General features: G+C 40.9%; 2 protein-coding genes across 3 annotated transcripts; one reads left to right on the top strand and one right to left on the bottom strand.

Annotated features, from left to right (window-relative positions):
- Nucleotides 1-8,930: 8,930 nt before the first annotated feature.
- Nucleotides 8,931-16,175, bottom strand: LOC119701633 (cytochrome c oxidase assembly factor 8). The gene is given in 6 exon segments (XM_038138597.1): nucleotides 8,931-9,179; nucleotides 11,708-11,798; nucleotides 13,760-13,823; nucleotides 14,920-15,117; nucleotides 15,963-16,038; nucleotides 16,040-16,175. Coding segments are annotated over 6 exon segments (582 nt in total). The 5' UTR covers nucleotides 16,090-16,175; the 3' UTR covers nucleotides 8,931-9,076.
- Nucleotides 16,144-21,580, top strand: BAG5 (BAG cochaperone 5). 2 transcript variants are annotated; one of them, XM_038138595.1, is made up of 2 exons: nucleotides 16,144-16,273; nucleotides 16,841-21,580. In XM_038138595.1, exon 2 carries the CDS (start codon nucleotides 16,873-16,875, stop codon nucleotides 18,223-18,225), a length of 1,353 nt encoding a protein of 450 aa, XP_037994523.1. In that variant the 5' UTR covers nucleotides 16,144-16,273; nucleotides 16,841-16,872; the 3' UTR covers nucleotides 18,226-21,580. The 2 variants fall into 2 exon arrangements, with proteins under 2 accessions (XP_037994523.1, XP_037994524.1); XM_038138596.1 differs by having other exon boundaries at nucleotides 16,147-16,273; nucleotides 16,844-21,580.
- The last annotated feature ends 408 nt before the right edge of the window (nucleotides 21,581-21,988 follow it).

Here is a 21,988-nt window from a genome sequence, read left to right as displayed (position 1 = left end):
AGAAATTTGCACCTACTGATGAAAGAAAGACAACTAAATCTCCAAAGTCTAAAAGCCATTACAGATAACCAGCTAATCTGGTCTTTTTCTAAATGTAATTATCAAAGTCCATTGAAAACCAAGCAGGCATCTTGCCCTTCCTGCCCAAGACCACCACTCCTTCACTGTGCATTCTCAAGGGTAATATATACATACAGATATTGTGCCAAATTGTGTTATTTTTTCCCTGGCTCTTTTCCCTGGCTAGTGATTGGCTCCATTTCTCTATGTGTTTGCATTTCTAAGGAAGTCCTCACAGGTAACACTTATTTTTTATATGTTTAATTAAATTATTGTAGAAAAAGAAGATTCTTTCCTGCTTAACTCTCTTAGCTGGTTCTTCCTCCACTCACCTGTGTAGCAAATTCGGCACACCTTTCTCCCCTCATGACCGTCAATTTGCTTGGCTAAACAAACTGAACTCTTAATCTCTTTAAAAGAGATTCTACATCTCCCTGATTATTCAATTTGCCCTTCTCTGCTCCTATTTCCTTCATCTTTCTTGAGCCTGAAGGGCTGCAATTGTTTATGCCATGTTTATGCCATGTTTATCCAAAACGTTTGTTCCCAAGTCAGATTTACCAGTAAACCTCCCTTACATTTGATGTCTTCCTTTTCTGCACATGGCACAGTAATTGCCAAAATTTTATACCCCTTTCTTCTGTTAAATGCTTTTCTCTCTTCCTTAGCTAATGCTCTATATGGAATTATACCAAATTCACTTGGCATTCAGGGTTGATTGTAATTTCTCATTTTTTATGGGAGGCCATTGTACATCCACTTTTCATGGCTGGAGTTTGTCTTAAGTTTGTGATAAGAGGGTATTTCAGGGGCAGTACCCAGCTGCACTAGACTGGGGACTTCATGGTAATACAGTTTGCCCCAAGGGAAAGGGAAATGGAAATGCTTCTGCTGTGTGACAATAGTTTCTGTCATTTCTGTGCCAATGACCAATTATGTCTGTACAGAAAATGGCTTCTCTGAATGTGCCTGTGGCAAGATGGATGGTAGACAGGACGTGGGGCTGAGAAGGGCAGAGTCACTCTAAAAATCAATAGCAAACAGTCTGTGCTAGATATTTTGTTTCTCATCCTGTCTCCTGGGAAACAGAGCAGATGCAGGATAAGGACAGACGATCTCCCTCCATGGGGCCCATCTCTAACCGAGCCTACCCACACTCAGTGTGCCCCCTGTATTTAGGGGATGTGAAAGGAAGCCTTAGAAAGTAGCCTTGTAGGTGTCTATTTCTGAAGAAAGCAATTCCTCCTGCATCTGTGCAGAGGTTTTTTATTGACCAGTATAGGTGTAAAAAACCAGAGAGGGGATGCTATTCGTTTGATAAGTTTGGCAGACACTGCTGCATCACATCATGCTCTAAAGGTTTTCCTTGTGCCAAAGACTAGATTCAATTTAGGTAATTTATGCAGCAACTGGCTAAGAAGGCAGTTACCTCATTGGTATGTAGGTCATTGCAGATATTCTGAGGCTACAATTTTCCTTTAGAGGACAATTATAAATTAGAATTTAAAGCAGGACTCCTTGGCCTTTGACTTTGGTGGCCAGCTGGGCACAGGAAAATTCACAGAGTAGAGCTTGTAGTAATTTCTTTGAAGGAAAAAATCCATGCTACCATGGTTATCTATGACAGTCACCTCAAACACCTGGACTGTTGGAGGTGTTTTGATTACAGAGAGCAGTTCACCCAGCACACCAATTAACTACAGCCTCCTGGGAATGTCCTGGGGAATTGCTGAAACATGCCATATGCATGGCATTTAGATTTTGAATCCATGTATTTTAACATAAGATTTTTCCTTAATATCTAAAATAATAATTTTAATGAAAGCTCAAATTGAAATACATTGAAATTGTTGAATATATTGAAATTCTTTCAAAGACATATATAGTGCAGTTTTTTATCAAAGTCTACCTATTGAAGGTAATGTAGCTGCAAACAGGAACTGACACATGTCTCACTTAAAACTAAGACAAAGCTGGAAACAACTGATAAATATAAATTAGCCATGAAAGTGAAATGTACTGCCTACACAGTGTTACACTTCATATTACATGCTGAAGGGCCACAAAGTACACCATCACCATATGTTTGAAAGCTGCCATGACTCACAGAGAAGAGGCTGATGAGTAACAGTATCTTCCTTTCCCAGTGTATGACACTGACCAGAAATCTACCCTGTAAATTGTTCCATTGTGGGCAGCAGTTTAACGTGCCCCACATCCTTGTAATTAACTACATAACTGTAAAATGGTACTACCAGGTTTATTGGGCACCAATGCAGAAAGCACTCTAAGTTCTTTTAAAGGATGGTTCACACATTTGGCATTTCCCATCCCACTCCTTTTGCAGCCAAAAGAGGCTGGAATGCTGTGTTAACCATCTTTTTCATTAATTTCACTTCTTTTCTGTCTCTTTTTAGTTATGAATTCTGAATGAATATTCATATGAACACTCATATGAATTTGGTTATGAATTTTTGGTTATGAATTCTGTTGGGTAGTGCCCAAAACCAAAGTCCATACTGTAAGCAAGTGAGATTGCTTTTCTAATTTACATGTAAACACATAGTAGCTATAAATACTGAAATGACATTGTTAATTACATACAAAATTGAGCATTGAGTGCTAGGTGGCTGTTTGATAATACCTATAGACTCAAGTCAGTAAGTAATAAGCTGCTTTCTTCCTTTTAGAGAAACTGTGAACCTCATGATTTAAAAGCCTGAGAAAAATCTTCCTGAGATGGAGAAGTGCTCTGCACAGTGGCAGCTCTTTGGCCATATTGTCCCAGCACCAGCCTGCGTGTCTCAGTCCTGTGGTGCTCAGATTTAGGGCTGAGATACCCTGGTAACTTAGACATGCCCAAGCAAGCCCTCAGGTGTCCCACTAAATAGACCCCTTTTTGCCCGGCAGCAGAAGCAGCACCAGGGGAGAGGCAGCAAACAAAATTAATTTTGAGCATCTCTTGTCAATTGAAGTTGCTCTGTAATATCCTATGGCAGAACTGATTTTTTTCTTTGAAGTGAGCTGGATTTCTTCCTTGGCACAAATTTGCACCTGTGGCTATTTACTCATATGTCAGCTTAATATTTTGTTCTGTTTTCCATGGTGGAATTTTTCATGAGGCCTGAGGAAACTGGAGGTTTTCCAGACATGACAGTAAAAGTGAAATGCTATTTTGGTAAATGTGAAAAGAAGATTGATAAATTCAGAAGACATTTTCTTACATATTCATTGGAACTTAGTTTCCATTTTGTCTTCCATTCTTATAACCTTTTGAACAAATAAGTGTTTTCTCCTAAGTATTTATTGTAGAGCTACTAAGGTCAGAACTGACTTGGCTTGGTTTGTTGCAGAATATTTATGCTGTGTCATACCAGCTATTTTCTATATGACACTCCAGGATAATACAATCACTTGGAAAGCAATCAAGGCAGTCAGACTCTTTTGAAATTTGAAATTCATGCATTTTGTCTTCTTAAATAACCTTAACTACAAAGTCTGTTTTTCAAAACAACACATGCCCCCCCTCCTCTCTCCCAAGAATTCAGACTTTTAATTATCGGAGTAATTCCAGGAATTAAAGTCTGTAGCTTTTCTGGAACCCTTTAAGAACAGCCAATGTATGCTACACCCCGATCATCATATGAGAATTTTTCCATGGCAAGGATTTCTTACAATTTGTCAACAGGAAGTTCTTTTACAATGAGATACAGATAGTGACCTGAATTTCTTATGATTCTGAAACTTGTGTTTTGCCTGTTAATGTGTTTTGGCTCAGCTGATGAAAGTATCGCAGCCAAGTCTGCAGCTGAATCATATCAGTGGGTTCTTTGGAGGCAGCGGTGTGAGCAGAGCACTGCTGAATGCCAGAAAGCCTGGACTGGCAGGGGGCTGCTGGAAACTCGTGCCACACATGGTCCATCACAGTACCTTCAGGGCTGCTCTGGCTTAGGCTGGTGCTAATTGCCTCCTGGCAGCCTCAAGAGATGCATACAGACATTTTTTGCTGCCTCCTGCTGTCTCAAGCAGTCACAACACACCTGGGACCACCCTAAGGATGAGAACCTGCATACACGAGCAAGTAAAATCACTGCCCCTATCCCTGCAAAAGATAAGAAACTCAATTAGATGGGTATTTGGTTTGAACCACAAGCCACAAACACAAACCAAAGTATGAAATGGACCACGCCTTCAGAGCATTTACATGGCTTCTAAAACTGATTTTGACTGTAGGTAAGTCACTACATAGTAATACTTCTTCTGAGTAAGATCAGACTTGAAAAGGGATCATGTATTTTTCTGCCTTTACTATTTCTAGCCGAATGTACTACTCTTGCACTTCCACAGCATCTGCTGTTTGAATGTATCAGTCAAGTAAATCTCACAATACTTGAGTAAATCTCAATCCATTAATGAATGCAAAGCCAAGGCACAAAGAAGTGATTTATATAATTGTGAATACTAATGAGTATGTATTTCAAGATGATTATATTCCATGCACTTATAAACTCTTCTGAAGACATAAACTGTTAAGAAATAAAATGAGCTGTGTTTCCCTTACTAATTTTTTTTTGAGAAATTAACTTGAATATTCAATTATGGGTTTATTATTCTGTGAATCAGTTTACAGTGATCAGTGGATATAATTTTTAGTATGAAAATGTTATTCGTGCATATTACAGTTCCAGGCATATATTATCCTTTCATGAAAACATTTCAATCTTCAAGTCTTTATGCAAAAGATTGGCCCGTGGGCTCTGCACAGGATGTAAATTAAGTTCTTGTTTGCCTAAATCTGATTACCCTGTAGGATACCAATCTTGCTTAGTGACAGTGGAAGCTAAAAATTGCAAGCAGGACAGTCCACTTGAAATGGGGCCAGGAAGGGTCAGTTTCTAAACAGCAAATCTGAAGTTTGAACTAGATTTTAATAGTATGCCTAAGAATTTTCAGTTAAACATAGAAGCTGTCTCCTCCACAGCTGCTATCATTGCTGTTAAATTTCATTATGAAATTGAGAAAAGCTCTTCTTTTTTCAAGTACAAGTCTTTCTTAATCATATGTAAAGATGCTGCAATCACTTTAACCCAGCCTTTACTCAGTCTGCAGCTTAATTCCCATTTGACACTTCCTCTTTCTCCTCTCATATTCTATCAAAATTAATGGTCCAATAGAGAAATTCAGTGAATAGCAAAATGCCTCACAGACTATCAAAACAAAACCACCTCAAGTCAATACAAACTAAAACTACTTGAATGTTACCAGAATACTGTTGCTTTATAGTGGACTTACTGAGCACATGAGAGAGACTAAGAAGGCATATGCTGGCACTACTGAATATGAACTACTGCTGTTCCTTCTGACAGGATTAGCTAAATACTTAAATGATAAGAACACTCCCCTGTATTTTTCCTATACTCAGAAAATGTGCACAGAAAAGGCACTCTTTGATCTATTTCATTAGCTTCAGTTACTGTAGCAGGCTTTTGTATACATAAAAATTTTATTTTTAGTAGTCTTTGGCATCTCCTTAGCTTTCCTTTGATGTATAAAGGTTTTATGATCAATAATATCTAAAAGCAGCTGGTGTTATTGCAATTGCTCTGAGTCAAGGATAAAACCCAACAGAAGTAATGCAACACTGGTGAAAATGATATGGCTTTTGGCTGTTCAGAAAATGTAATTATCTCAGAAAATGCATGTGGTTTTTAGTAATGAGATTCAAAATTTCAGACAGATTAATTTTAATAACATCTTTTCACAGTGGTTCTATTAGATATTTTAAATCTATTTAAATCAGACCTCAACACTTACCTAACAGATAAATACCTCACTCCCTCAATAGGTTTTAGATGAAGGTACTCAGCACTCCACACAGAATCCTAATGAATTTGAAGGGAGAAAAGGATAAAACCAGGCCTGGAGTTAGCCTGGGGCAACACGCCAGTGTCTGAGGGATGGTGTGCTGGGGAGATCCTTTCATCTGTTGTCTCATGGAGACTGGGGATGGATTTCCATGTGGCAGCAGTGACACAAAGGATATTGACGTGTCAGAAACCCCAGAAGTGCCTGAGAATGATCACATGCAAGGTCCTGCTTGACTGACCCGATGTCCTTCTTGACCTGCAGAGAGGATGAGGGGAAGGCTGTCGATGTTGCCTTCTAGACTTCAGTAAAGCTTTGACAGCGTTTTCCACAGTATTCTCCTGGAGAAACCGGCTGCTCATGGCTCGGGTGAGTGCACTCTTCACTGTTAAAAACCGTGTGGATGGCTGAGCCCAGAGTGCTGGTGCTGCATCCATTTAGCACCCAGTCACAAGCAGTGTTCCCTAGGGAGCAGTGTAGGGGCCAGTTCTGTTTAATATCTTTATCAATGACCAGGATGAGGGGGTCCAGGACACCCTCAGTCTGCAGAAGACACCAAGCTGGGCAGGAGTGTGATCTGCTGGAGGGCAGGAGAGCTCTGAACAGGCTGGATTGATGGGCCAAGGCCAATGGTGTGAGGGTCAACAAGGGCAAGCAGAGGTCCTGTCAACAGCGTGTGACCATGAGGTAAGAGTGTGTCCAGGTGGCCAAGGCCAGTGGCATCCTCCTGGCCTGTGTCAGCAATAGTGTGGCCAGCAGGACCAGGGCAGTGACCATTCCCCTGTACTCAACACTGGTGAGGCCACACCTCAGCTGCTGTGTCCAGTTCTGGGCCTCTCAGGTCGGGAAGGACAGGGAGGTCACTGCTGGAGTGTTACTGCTCTCTACAACTACCCCAGAGGAGCTTGTGGAGAGGTGAGAGTTGCTCTCCCAAGTCACAAGCAACGGGAGAGGAAATGGCTAGAAGTTGCACCAGGGGAAGTTGAGATATTAGGAAAATTACTTCACCAGAAGGGTTCAGGCAGCTGAACAGACTGCTTAGGGAGGTGGTTGAGTCACTGTCCCTGGAGGTATTAAAAGACAAAGCAGCTCCCAGCTTAATGAGAGCATAGTCCAGTGTATGCTGATATTGGTTCTGGGTGACAAACACTAAAATTACATGTTCAGAAAACAGTTTTAACTGTGAATTTACAGAAGCACAATTGAAACCTTCCATTTGAATTCCCACAGCTCCCCCATGCCAAATAATACATATCTGCATGATGAAGCACATTAACTCATCTGACATCGAACAGTTTTTTCCTTGGATTAGTTTGGGTAGTGAATCAATTTCCTGATCTGGTTCAGCAGGCAGACACAAAAATGTCTGTGTTAATGGAAGTGAGCAGCTCAGAAAATGAAAATGCTTTTGATTGACCTCTACCCATTTAAAGCATATGTGAAACTACCTTAGGGATGTTATACACAGCCTGTCAGAATATATGTCCATTAACCACCAGTCCGCTGGGGCTCTGCCTTTCTGGGATATTTTCTTGTATTATACGATTATTGTTTTACATCAGAACTACCTATTAAAGTGTGCATTCACATTGTGGTCAAAGCTTACATACTGTAAGATACGATTTACTGTAAAGCCCTGAAGAATTATATGACATACCCACAGTAGTCTACTTCAAAAATTTATTTTCCTGAACATGGCATTTTGTAAATTTTTAATATATACCCTTTAGAGTACTGATGCAGTGTAACATTCACAAATATTTTCAAAGTGTTGGTTATTATCTCAGCAAATTAATGACTGTTTTCATTTACTAATAATATGTAAAATCACAATTCAGTGGCCACTTTAGCCCGATATTATCATAGCTGTATGAAACACTGATCTGCTACTGTATCAGTAACATTTATTTCATTTTGCAGACAAATTATTACAGCTGATGTGGACAAAGCTCTTTTTGCTCCAGTTGAAAAAGTCTGTGAATAAACTATGTAATGTTCAGATACAAAAAATAGGTCAATGGCTACTGAGATGGTGCTTCCAAAAGCAGAACCTTCCCTACAGCACAGCTTTAGGAAAACACTTCCTGTGACAGCATACATTCTTTTTAACAGAATCCTCTTAGTAGGTACTGGATAAAAAAAGTAATTTAACTGTATAAATGGACAGAGAAGAAGATAGTGAGGAATGAGACTTCTTTAAATTAAAAGATGGCATAACATTTTAGGACTTCACTTGAACCAAGCTCCTTCCAATTGCTATTACCTACTTGGAGGCCACAAAAACAACCCTCAGGCAAGTTAATTTCAGTGCTTTGGCGAAGCTTGTGAGATGAGCACATTTTTTTTGAAGAAATTAACCAGGAGAAAGCAATGCATGCTTGTAGTAATGTCATTCTTCATACAGGAGTTACCAGTTTTGTCTTCTACCAAGATTAAATGATGGGCAGCACATTTTTTAAATTGCTCAGCAACTAAAACATTTACCAATCACGGATCAGAGGCACTCTTGTCCAAAGGAGGCACATTTCTCTTAATTAAAAAAAAGAAATTCTAAGAAGATCCTATTGCATGGCACTTAATATGAAATCATATCTTTAATCTTTATCAAAAATAACAGATAATCACACTGAAGAGAGGATTATTCTAAACTGATTGTATATATGCTCTCAATTCAAACTTGTTCCTTCACCCATATTGTATTACTTACGGACAGCTACTGCCCCAGACAGGCAACTGCTGCAAAATAAGGAATTTTTGTCCTTATATACCAATATAAAGAGAGTGGAGACACCAGTGGAGACATCATTCTGAGACCAGAGTTCAGGTGCAGCACACTGAATCTCATATTATTTAGCAACCATAACTCTATAGTAAAAACAGGACACTCATTACCCATTCCATCTGACATGAACAAGGAACAGCTTTTAAAAGTTTTCTTCATTGTTTCGGTGGAGAAATATCTTAGATATTCCTGGAATAAAGGGTAAAGGAAATCTGCATACTGATTATAAATTAAGACCAGTGTTGGCTTTTATTTACATAGTTTAACAAACAAATTCAAGTAATTATTGCATCAATCATTCAGATTTTGAACATTTCTATAAACCACGAGTTTATAGCATATAGTGTTGCATTCTTCATGGAGCTGTGATTATTCTACATTTTTCTTTCTCCGACGAAGCCACCTCAGAGCTCTCACCAGTGCTACTTGTCCCATGAGGAATGTGATCCTAAAGTTACGTTTATACCAATCTCTAGGATTCCAAAGCCATGAAAATCATCAGCACACAGAACAAGAACAGGAAAATAATACACAATTATATTAAAAAATCCTTTGACATTGACAAGTGATATTTCATTGATTTCATTTTCTGTTCTTTGCGGAAACCCTTTTCCTGCCTAATAAGAGTTAAATAACCTATGAAAAAGTCTGTGTGTATATCCACATTCAGGAACAAATTACACGTGGATTGCAGGGTTGCAACTGTATATGGAATCAGGTGAGATAAAATAGTTAAAACCATATCTCATGTTTCAGAAGTACAGCAGATCACCAAGCTGTCTGGACTACCTGCCAGTGCTGTGCTTCAGGTAAAATTTGTTTGTGTGTGGATGAAGATGCCTGTGTTAAAAAGGGCAGAGTTGGTCTCATACAAGGGTGATAAAAAATAAAATAAAATCACACTTCAAAGGCTAATTGTATAACCGAACATTACCCTTCTACTGCAGTGTCTTTTAAAGATAATGCCTTTAATATTGTCAAAGTTCATCTTTATATCTTTAAATAATTTAATTTTCACGAATCATGCATGGCTTCTGGAACCAATTAAAATTATTCACAGTATAGTCTGCATCAGCCCTTTTTAACCTCTGCAAACTTGCTTCAAGTTCTTTGCCCCTGCTACAAATTAAAATAATATCAATTTTTTTTCTAGTTTCTAACAAGGATCTCACTCCCATGTTGTAAAATGCTCACAAGATGCAATAGGATACACAGAATTCTAGAAATAGAACACTGGAATTTAGGTCTTCTCCTGAGATGTCTGGGGCAAAACCTTGCATGCACAGACCTAACATAAGCCTGAGATACCAACCTCTCAGTCAGGACAGCAGGCAAATCCACACTGACAGGCAGCACCGAGCTACCCCTTCAATTGTCATGTTAGATAAAAGTATCATGCTAACATTGCGACTGTTTCTTTTCCCCTTTCACATTTAATTTCCGATATCTTTCTTGAATTTTTTTTCCAAAACTAAACTGTATTTCCAGTCTAAGTACCCTGAACTAAATATTCAAGGCATCTATGCACAGTCATTGCTTCAATTTTAACTACATTTTAGAAGTTGCAACACTTCAGCTGCCAGTTTTCAGGCCAGCTGGCAATACTGCAAAAGAACATACAGCTAAATGCATAAACAGATTTTATAAATATGACCCCTCAAAATCAGACTGGCTGTAAAAAGCTCTGCTGTTTTCAGGGCTGTGCAGTTCCACTTTGAAACTACAACAATCCAGCCAACACAACCTGATTTTACAAGTCAGCAGCAAGGAAGGTCATGTTTAAGCACAAAGCCTGAATTATCTTCCCCTGAAGATGGGGCACTATCCTAAGGTCACTGCAACAATGGAAACTGGTAACCAGTTCTAAGATGAACTATTTGCATTCCCACTTATCAATTACAGGCAATGTATTGACAATCCTTTCACTAAGAACAATGTCTTACTTTGCATCTTTTCATGCTGTTGCTTTGGATTATGGTGAGGTTCCCCCCTGCCCCTCCAGGGGCAAGATAAGATGTGTGTATTTAAACATTTGTTAAATTGTTCTTACAGGATAGTATTTTATGATTTATGCACAATATACAAGGAAACTTAAGCCACCATTGGTTACAGATCAGTTGCAATGGTGGCAGAACTCTCACTAGCATTACACCATGAGGAACCCAGTCACACCTGACACTTCTGAGCCCAATCTCCCAATCCAGTACAGACAGGAAACTGCAGTTCTGCTTTCACATTGAGTGGTCAGCATTCCTGGATTAAGTGCTGTCTTCCTTCACCTTCCCATTCCTCCCTCATTTCTAGCTCTTTTTCAAGTGTGCACAGATACCTGCAGGGGTGTGTGTGTGTTTGCAAGTCATTTTTCACCCTTTTCAGATCCCCAGTCCAGTTTATCAAGTTGTTGTACACACAGTAACACTGAAACAATGCAAGAGATGCTCTGAAGAGTTGGATGTGGGTTTCCCAAGCTGTAGCTGAGGTTCTGCCCAGGACAGGTGATCAATTTATGCCTTGTCAAACTCAAAAGATGATCACTTTTTTTGCTAGACACTTGCAAAATAATAGACCCAGGATTATTAAATATTACTCCTAATAAATTATTTTCCTTTGAGATCAATCATATTTGCTTGTCCTTATCTAACAGTCAGCTAGAATCCGTTATACAGAACTTTCAAGTGGTCTATTTGCATATTTATCAGTTTCAATTAGCAGCATGAAAAGACCTGTGCCCTAAGATAATAAAATGTGCCTGATCTTGTCTCTTTAAATTTCAGACTTGAACTTATCTTTCCACTGAAACAACAATAAGCAGCAGCAGAACTCAAATGATAATGCAGATTTGTCACACGCTAATAATAGCATTAAAAAAAATTTCCAAAATTCCAGGGGTTTGTGCTGTTTTACCAATCACAGAAAAAAAAGTTCAAATTTTAAACTTGATCTTATACCTTTCACTTAAACTGTAATGTATAATGGTCAACATAAATACCTTCTACATACCTGTTGTACTGCAAATGCTTTTTTAAATTTTTACTTAGAAAGTCCTTGTAAAAGTCAGCCATTTCTTCTGCATTCAGTGTTGCTTTTTGACCTGAAAATAGGTTTTGGTGTAACAAAGTCAAGGCAATTCTTTGGATCAAAACACTGGGTTCAGATGCTAGGTCTAACTCCTTGCTCCTACAGGCTTTCTGTGTAAACTTGAAAAGTTAATATGCCTTTAACTTTCAAGCTTTTAAAACTTATCTAGAGAGCACAGCAGATTAAAAATACTGATCATCTTGAAGCTGGCATAGTTCTTAAACCCCTATTACTTGTGGAAGTAATAAAGTTTATCAGCCCTTATACTATTAAGGCAACCAGTGAACCCCTATGAAAATGTGCATACATCTAGGAGTATCTTCCTTTGAATAAAATAATTTCTCACAGGGCTGAAGCCTAAAGAGTACCAATAAGAGCATTTAGTTAACTAAATTCCCCCCACCTAAAGCAAATACATAAATATCAAAAGAACACTATCCACAACTGACATGGTATTTTCAGATGTAATTCTTTTTCTATTACCGTTAATAAATTCCAAGTAACTTCAGGCAAAAAGTTATGTTCTGAGATATCAGACTTCCAAACAATCTAGAAAGCAATTATTTTGAGAAGAAGCAAATACAAAAGATGATTTTGACTATGTCACCCATAACCAGAACATAAAAGGTCCAGGAAGACCTGTGGCTACAGCACAAGATGTCTGATCCTGAGAACCAGCCAATAGTCTCAACTCTACCAGACAATTCCTACACAACGCTTCTGGCACAAAATGTCCCTAAAATGACAGTCAAATTTCAATGCCCCAGGGATCATGGATATGATGAGGGAAATGGAATTGCAATATTCAACTTGCTACGGTTTCAAAATGCATTTTTAGGCTCTCAAGATTGACCACAAAAATGTAAATTATTGATTGGTTCTATTTGTCACTATTAAAAAAAAACTAATATACCACAATGTGTTAACATACTGTGGGATAAATTAACTATAAAACCATTTGAAGGCTGCCAGCTTAATACTTAATTTGTTTCTTTATACTGGTATCAGCAAAACTGATTCATTACATAGGAAAGTAAGTTTTGTTCCTATTGTTCATGTATATTTTTATTTTTACAAGCATTCACAGCTGTGTTATAGAATAGCTGACCAAAGGCATGCAGTTGATATAGATTTATTTTTAATGGAAGTATGTGGTCATTCTCTTTTACTTCTAGAGTATAAAAGCAAAACAAAAAACCCCAACAAAACAGCAATATAAAAGAAGTGGGTTTGAAACAACATAGATCTTAATTAAAATTACTTCTCAAGCACACACTGATCACCAGAACACAAACAGAAAAGAAAAATAATGGTCTGTGACATACAGAACGTCAGAGCAGATGCTTCACTGAACTCAAACAGATCATTATTCTGTGAACAAAGTGTTCAACCTCATACTACAATGCCCAATTCACTATTATTATGAAGGCATTTTGTTTTCATTTTCACACAACGAATTAGAGGGACAACTACTTTACAGCAACTGTGCCCAGGCAGAGACAGGGAGATAGCAGCTGCCTTACTCTCCCTCAAGGAAAAATATTGTATTCATTGGACACACCATGGACCTGAAGCCAAAGACTGTGAATTTATCCACCCAACCATAACATGCACTTGAGGCAAATGCTCTGTATGTTTATCTCAGCCAGCTCACTGGCTTAGGAGGTGTGAAAGTAAAAAGTCCCTTCCTCCTCAGGCTACGCAATTATTGTATTACTGGGCTAGGATTTCAGCACATTCCCTCTGGCTACGGGGAAGGAATCAGGGGGAGAACAGTGCAACAGATGATCTGACCCCCACACGCACATCTCTGAAAAGCTCCTCATCTCATTTATTATCACACTCCTGAAAACACTTCTAAATCCTACCCCTGAGATTTACTTGTGACAGAACACAAAGAGCATAAACTAACAAAATTCAAAGTTAAGCAGAATTCAGAATGCATCCTAAACTATGAACAAAGATCTCACTAACCTGATTCATCTCTCATTTCCAGACCCTTGGCTTTCAGTCTTGAATAAATAAATTCTTCTTTTTCCTAAAACATGTTTTTCCACATTAGAATGGGATGTAGTCAGTCCTTGAAGTTAACTATTGTTTTTAATTACATAGCAATGTGGTGTTCAACACTCTTTGAAATAACTAGCAATACTCGTTATACTTGGAAGTGTCAACTAAACACTTTTCTTAGTCCAGTGAGTTAAACTGGTCACTTAGATCCTGCTACCTGCATGCATCAATTAATTCATGCAAGTGTCCTACTGATACTCATAAAACTGATTTGTGGAGTAAAGCTACAGCCAAACTTTAGTGTTGTCTGACAGGAGTCAAACTTTCAGTTTATAAAACAAACTATGGAAATGTGCTGTACTGTATAACTGAGATTTTGAGCATGGAGGAAAACATGCAGCCTAAAAAAAATCGAAATTATTTAGATGGAAACACAATGATTATTTGTGTGTGAGTTTTACTTAAACTATTTTAAAACAATTAAAAAACAGTTAAAAACTTAACAAACAGTTCTGTTGAATAAAAAAATATTCTGTTGAATAAAAAAAAAAATCAAGTTTCATTATTTTTCTGGGATCTTTGCAAGTTTTGAGAGGATAGGATGTTCAACATCATGAACAATGGTGAATAACTGAACTGTTACCATTCTTCCAAAAAATGCCACATTGGCTGGGAGATGCTAAAATGAGTAAAGACAGACTCACTTTAGCCTTGTTGGGATATGCTGCCAGTGAAATGGGACATATCATTTACCCTCATTTAGTCTTGGTAATTACACCAAATTTCTCTCACTTATGACAAGAGAAAAACCAGCCATGAAATAATTTTCAACAGCTGCTCTAGTCACAGACAGGTCCAGCACGTAGGGCAGCTACAACTTTATACTTTCAGTGCAAGACAGAAAAAAAAGGCAAATACTCTATGCCACTAGGCAGCAATAAAACACGTGGGATTTTTAGTTTTGTGCACCACCTAAATAAATGAACGACAAAACCGTCACTTCCTCCGTGACCCCGGGCGCGTTAACAGCGGGCAGAACCGAGCCCAACCTCAGGGAAGCGGAGCCCCCTGGTTTCGGGCAGGCAGGCAGAGCAGCCGCAGCAGCGGGGCGAGGCCGCGCTCACCTGGCGGAAGGCGCGGTTGTGCCGTGCCCAGAAGCGCTGGTTGCTGGCCTGGGCCTCCTGGCGCGCCTCCCGCAGGCGCCGCTCCAGCGCCGACTCCTCGGGGGGCACGTAGAAGATGACGGGGCGCAGGTTGGAGTGCTTGTCCGGGGGCCCGATCCAGTCGCTGTGCGAGTGCGCGGGGGGACGGAACCCCGGGCCCTGCGAAACACAGACACAGCGCGCCGTCAGCACCTCTCCATTCGGAATAAATTCCCAAACGCCACGGTACCTTAGAGCATGCAAGCATAGGAAGTTCAGAAATAAAGCACGTTTGTTTACTGTGACCAGGATTTTTAAAAAATTTTTTTGCTTGTTTTCGTTTTTCTACCACTAATACTCTGTTAAAACATTTCAAGGACAGAACTAGCAAGTATCCAAGTTTTTTTGCGGCGCTGATCTCTGCCCTCTGGTGACCAGTGACAGCACCCGAGGGAACGGGGTGAAGCTGTGCCAGGGCAAGTTTAGGCTGGGTATTAAGGACTCTTCACCCAGAGGGCTGAGGGTCACTGGAACAGACTCCCCAAGGATGGGGTCACGGCCCCAAGCGTGACAAGCTCAAGGAGCTTTTGGACAGCTTCCTCAGTAGTGCGATTCTTAGGGCTGTTCTGTGCAGGGCCACAAATCGGATTTTGGTGATCCTTGTGGGGGGCCTTGTAACTCTTATTTTATAATTCTGTGATTCTAAGTTTTCCTCAGCCCGGCGCTCTTCCTGCATCCCTGTGCCCACACACAGGCGTGTGCCTGCCCCAGCCGGCTTCGGAACACCCGGCGTTAGCCCACAGCCCGGACCTCAGCGCCCCTCCGACAACCAACACCGGGGGCCTCGGCAAACACATCAAAAACCAGAGGCCGCGGGGATCGCGGTTTGCCGCCGGCTGCCCCCACCCCGCCGGCGTTACCGGGAGGCAGCCGGAGCGCTCCCCACTCAGGGCTCCGCGGGGACGGCGGCCGCCGAGGCTTTCCCCGCGGCCCCCGCAGGAGCTGCCGCCCCCCGCCGGGTTTACCACGCTGTCCGGCCACTCCCCGCGCTCAGCCGCGCGGCCGCTGCCGGAGGAGGCGGAGGAGGAAGCGGCGGAGAGGGGGGTGGCGGCGGTAACAGCCACCGGCCCGCAGCAGCCGGGCGGCCGCCATGGCGCTTTGCGACGCTGCCGCGCGGGGGCTGCGGGCGGGGCGGGGCCAGGTCGGGGCCGGGCCCGGGCCCGCCTCGGCCTCCGCCTCCCTGTGCGCGGCCGGGCCGGGCGGGGCTCGGGCGGTTCGCGGCGCTCGGCCCGTGGCGCAGCGCCGGGCCGCGCAGCGGGTCCTCGCCGGGCGGCGGGTGAGTGAGTGAGTGGCTGGGGCGGGTCGCGGGCGCCGCGCGGGCTCGCTGCGGGGCCGGTGGGGACGAGCCTCCCGCAGGTGCCTCGGCGGTGGCCCGGTGTCATTTCCACTTCGCGCTGCGCCGGGCCCCACCGCGGGGGAGGCGGGAGGCTGCGGCCATGGAGGGGGCGAAGAGTCATAAGAGGCAGCAGGGTATGTGCGGGGACGGAGCGCTGCCCCGCGGCTGCGGCGCCCGAGGGCGGTCGGGTTCGGCCGCTGTTCTCCCTCGCTCCGGGTTCTCCCCCGGGCTGCGGGTGCCTTGTTTGTTCTGCGGCGGCTTCAGCTGCAGAGCAGGTGGGGAAGGCTGGGGGTGAGCAGCCTAGAGCTGGGCGTGTGGCAACTGAAGCGTCGCCCCTGCGGCCCGAGCGGGAGAAAGGTGTAAAAAAATTAAAGGGTTATGAAAGGTCAACTAAGCGGTTTATTCGTATTGGTGAAGATACTTAAAATAGCTGTAGTGCTTCAAAATGTAAAAGTTGCAATGTGTGCTCGTGTAGCGCTTAAGCAAGTCTTGTTCTCATTTTCCTAGTAGTTCGTCTGAAGCTGGACGGGGGAAGAGGAATGGATATGGGTAACCAACACCCATCCATAAAACGGTTACATGAAATACAGAAAGAAGTCAAAGAGATTGAACAGCAAGTGGCTGTCTTCAGCGGTCTGTCTACCGACCGAGATTACAAGAAATTGGAAAGAAACCTTACGAAACAGCTTTTTGAGATAGATTCCGTAGACACCGAAGGGAAGGGGGATATTCAGCAAGCCAGAAAGCGAGCTGCCCAGGAAACTGAGAGGCTGCTGAAGGAACTGGAACAAAATGCAAACCATCCGCGCAGACTGGAAATAGAGGCTTTATTCAAGGAGGCACAGTCTCTTGTGGAACGCGAGATCACACCTTTTTACGAAGGAGGAAACTGTCTGAGTGATGAATTTGAAGAAGGAATTCAAGACATTGTGCTGAGGCTTACTCAGGTGAAAACTGGAGGGAAAGTTTCTCTACGCAAAGCAAGATACCGCACTCTGACAAAGATATGTGCTGTTCAGGAGATTATAGAGAGTAGTGCAAAGAAGCAGCTGTCCCTGCCACTCTCTAATGATGTTCATCCTTCTGTCTCCAAAATTAACTCTGTAATGTGTGAGGTGAACAAAGCCAGAGGAACTCTCATAGCGCTTCTAATGGGAGTGAGTAGTAATGATACCTGCAGGCATCTGTCCTGTGTGCTCACAGGCCTCATTGCTGATTTGGATGCTTTAGATGTCTGTGGTCGCACGGAAATAAGAAACTACAGAAAGGAAGTAGTAGAAGAGATCAATAAATTGCAGAAATACCTGGACTTGGATGAAGAAGCGAATTCTACTCATGCTTACGATTTGGCAAAAAATCAGTCCATTCTAAAAATAGAAGAGATCCGTAAGAAGATGAAGGAAGTTCATTCCTTACTTCTGAAAACAGAGAATGCTTCTGATTTGTATCTGGGATCCAAAGCAGAGTTGCAGGGACTAATTGCCCACCTAGATGAAGTGAGTGCAGGAAAAAATCCCTGTATTAGAGAGGCCAGGAGAAGAGCAGTAATTGAAGTTCAGACTCTTATAACATATATTGATTTGAAGGAAGCGCTGGAAAAAAGGCAAATGTATCCAGAGCAAACTGCTGTTGAACATCAGTCTCATAAAGCAGTTTGGACTGTGCTTGGAAACTTGTCTGAAATTCAGAAAGAGGTGATTTCATTTGATGGAAACAGAGCAGATAAAAATTACATGAGACTGGAAGAACTTCTTACAAAACAACTTCTAGCCCTGGATGCTGTTGATCCACAAGGTGACGCGCGGTGTAAGGCTGCCAGGAAGCAGGCAGTAAAGCTTGCACAGAATATTCTTTACTATCTGGACATGAAAACAGATGAATGGGAATACTGAAACAGCCATGGCCTGACACAGAAGAACGTTTTTCCCTTTGGCACTTTATGAAGATCATTGGCAGCACATAATAAAGTATTCTGTGCTTGCTGAAATCATGGAAATTGCATAAGCAGTTGACTTGGCTATATGTCTGCTATCCCACGCAGTCACCCACTTGCCATGGCAACTGTCAGTACACCATCAGCAATTCTGGTCACTGATATAAGCAAAGAAGTGCAATTCTCTGAAGGAATAGCTTAATACTTGATCAAATAGCTTCTTCTTTTTTTTCTTCTCTTTTTCTTTCTTGTTTTTATTTCAATAGCCTTGTGCAATGTTCAGTGAATGCAGGTTTTTCAAAGACACAGAAACTTCCTTATGGTGCAGTACTGGCAAAACTATTTAAGGAGACTGAACATGAAAATTAGTATTCAGGCATGAGGCTCCATCCAGCAACTTCACAGCAGTCTGGATGTACTGTTAATGTGCTGTCGTGACATAAAGTACTAGGGGCAAAAAGCCTCCTGGCTTTTGGATTGTACTTGATTTATTCCATCCATCATACCATCTAGATATCTCAGTTAATGGAGCTATAATGCCAGCTGCAAATTATCTTTTACATAGGCAAAACCAATTATGTCAATTTTTGTAATACCTGAGCCCTTTGATTTGCAAAACCAGGTCTTTTGTTGGTGGAAATTCTTTCAAGTTTTTGCTTTAAGGTACTGAGACTTGGAGAGGAAAATCTGTACGTTTATACCAAACAGATAAAGGGGATTTTGAGGATTTCAAACTGCCAGCCATAAACCCTTGAAAACTGCACTGAACTTTATTTAGTGGCTGCTTAGGTGTCTTTTTAAACTCTGCTGTTGCATCTGTTTTTCACATTTGGCGAAAACATAAGCAGACTTCACTTTGAAGTGAAATGTGCATTTTGGAATTATTTTTGTAAAATTAGGTATCCAGCTATAAAGGTGTCCCTAATGATGTAAGTGTGTGCTACATGGTCAGGTGTGGCTTCAAGCATGTCTTGGAAAGACTTGTGGCAAATGTCTCTCTTTGCAACTCATTCACTTGTTTTAGAAGCTTCATAAATAAGCTTGCTTGTACTGTTGTATGCACCTACCTTTTTATTTGTGGCTGCTAGTGCCAATCACATTTCTATTATAGCATGTTTTTTGGCATTTTTTGAGAGCATGGCATTAAAATGATTGGGGTAAATACAGATACGTATAAAGAATATAGGTATATATAAAGATATATTCAGTTGTGGATAATTTGCACTCAGCTCTTTCAGGATGAACTAAGGAATTAGTGTTCTAAAGATGATGATTTGCACCACTTTAAAGAGTAAAAACCGTTTCAGATGTTACAATAAATATTTTTAAAATCTATTTTTGACTGATTAGAGAAGACAGTACTGTCTGTGAGAGACAAGTGCCTTTATGACACTGCTATCTTGCACCGTCATATGTAGATATAGGAACTCTTTACTGGCAGCTTGATACATTTGTAATCTTTGCAAACTGGATTTTTCAGGTATATATCTAGTTCTACTGTAGTATATGTCAAGCTAACGTAATACAATAGGTGACAGTTGCCCTATAGAGTCCTGAGAAGGAGTATCAAATTTGGGAAATACATATTCTGCTTCAAAACTAAAGCATTGGTGTGGAGGTGGGGGAGTTTGGGCAGGTCTTCTGTGCCTATTGCTACAAGAATAATATGTTTGTTCATAACATACTATGAGACGTTGATTGAAGGCTGCATACCTTCAGAGTGTGAATAGATTTTGTTTGTGATTGTGCAGGTGATTGCTTTGCAAATCTACCTGCCAAAACCGAGGTAATTGAGTACAGTGCCTAAGGCACAGTTTGGCAATGACAGAATGTTTGTTGCAGGATTCTTCCTGCTCCTTCACGGACACAACCCCATGGAATTTAACTCTCCTTCACCAAAAAGAAAAAAATCCCCTAATTAAAATTCTAATCTCTTTTTGAATATTATGTGGCTTATACAGAATATTAATAGTGTTATACACCTGAATTATTTTACTCATTTCAAGCTCTCTACATGTTTGAATTGCAACTTGTGATTTGCACTTACGTTTTTAGGAAAGATAAGGATTTGATATTGTAATGATATTAATAATTTTCCTTCAGTGTTACTGTCGGGTCTGCAGTGGTTACTTGTAGTTTGTTTAAACAATTTAGTGTCTGTGTTCTCTGGCAGATACGTGTAGTTTTATAAGTGTTTGAGCCTCTTATGTAAAAATGAGTAGGTATAGTTATCGGATCTGTTCTATTTTAAATGTGTCTTTTAGTTTTCCTGAATGGTTTGTTATGCCTGCATCTCTAAGAATGCAAATGTGTAAGGATAGTGTAATTTGACTGACTGAGCAGAGTCCGGTAGCAAGATATTATGTGGATTAAGCTTGTTTCCTTTGTTCTGATAAATTGACTATTTAAATTTTGTGGTAAAATCCTCATCTGGAATGGGTTTAATTCACAGTTTTTGCATGAATGAAAGTAATAAAATATATGTGCTTAACAAAAAAAAAACCCAAAAAACCAAGAAAAAAGAAATGCACAGGTTTCTCAAAAGTTTGCTTTTATGCTGAAGAATGTTATTTCCCTGTTTTTCATATCCAAAGATTGAGAGAGACACAACTTTTCTTTCCAATACAACAGGCTTAAATAATCAACAAAATGTAAATGGACCAAATGGCAAAAGCCTGCATTTTAGTACCGTACTAAAATAGAATAAGTTTTCTGTGTGCTGCATTATGTACCTTAGAGCAAAATAATCGAGTGGAAATTCTGGGGGAGAGGTAATCCTGCATCGTGATTACTATTTGTTAACCAAATTTCTTTTTAAACTAGTTTTCTTTAGTTACTGCAGTATTTATTTTTTGTTGTTTGCCACTCAGAGTGGTTTTTCTGTGATTTTTCTGGATTTCTATATCACAGAAATCCAAAGCTTTGGAGAAGATTTTTGTTAAGTACAATTCTCACCTTTAAAACTTAACAGAAGTCAGTGTCTGTGCTCCTAATGGTGTACCTGTCTTCAGTTATTGCTGTGTAGGAGTTGACATCTGTGTTCACAGCTCCAAGACTAAATATTGCAGTGTTAAATTCTTGATTATTAATACAAATACATTATGGCTTTTACTAGGTATTCATTTGAATGTTACGCCCTGATGCCTTTCTCTATTTATTTTTGAATGTGAGTTATCAGAATGTAAATTATTTTTGTCTTAGAGCGTTTTTATTAATCATAGAGACATAAAGCTCTTCCCCCCCCTTCTTTAAAAGTTTGCTTTTTCACTGCTGTATTGATTAAAATAAAGTTATTTGTGTGGATACCACTCCTACTTGCTAAATCTGGTGCCTGTTGGTTTTCTGTGCATTCCTCAGCAGCAGCTTTGCACCCTGCAGGGTGGCACTTGGCTGATCACTGCAGCAGTGCTCGTGGCAGTGTGCAGATCTTGCCACTTGGCTCTTGGAGGATGCTGCCTGAGCAGATGAGCTGGCGAAACTGATGCCGTGATTCTCTTCTCGTGCAAAGTCAGCGTGGATCCCAGAGTCTTTAGCAGGAGCTCAGCTGATCTGGTTCTAGGCTGTGCACATGAGGCAGGTTCCCTGATTGCTCTGCTGGCTCCCTGTGTTTTTTGGAGATGCAGAGAGCCACGTTACCGGCTCGCTGCTGATGGAAATTGGGAATTCTCTCTCTGCCCAGAAAGCTGCCGGCTTTGTGCAGTTTCTGCTGCTTGGCCAACTCC

This window comes from Motacilla alba, chromosome 5, assembly GCF_015832195.1.
Source record: "Motacilla alba alba isolate MOTALB_02 chromosome 5, Motacilla_alba_V1.0_pri, whole genome shotgun sequence".
Lineage (NCBI taxonomy): Eukaryota > Metazoa > Chordata > Aves > Passeriformes > Motacillidae > Motacilla > Motacilla alba.
This window is presented reverse-complemented; position numbering and strand designations above follow the sequence as displayed.

Coding starts and splice junctions, on each gene's coding strand:
- BAG5 (XM_038138595.1), top strand. CDS start 16,873: ATGGATATGGGTAACCAACACCCATCCATAAAACGGTTACATGAAATA.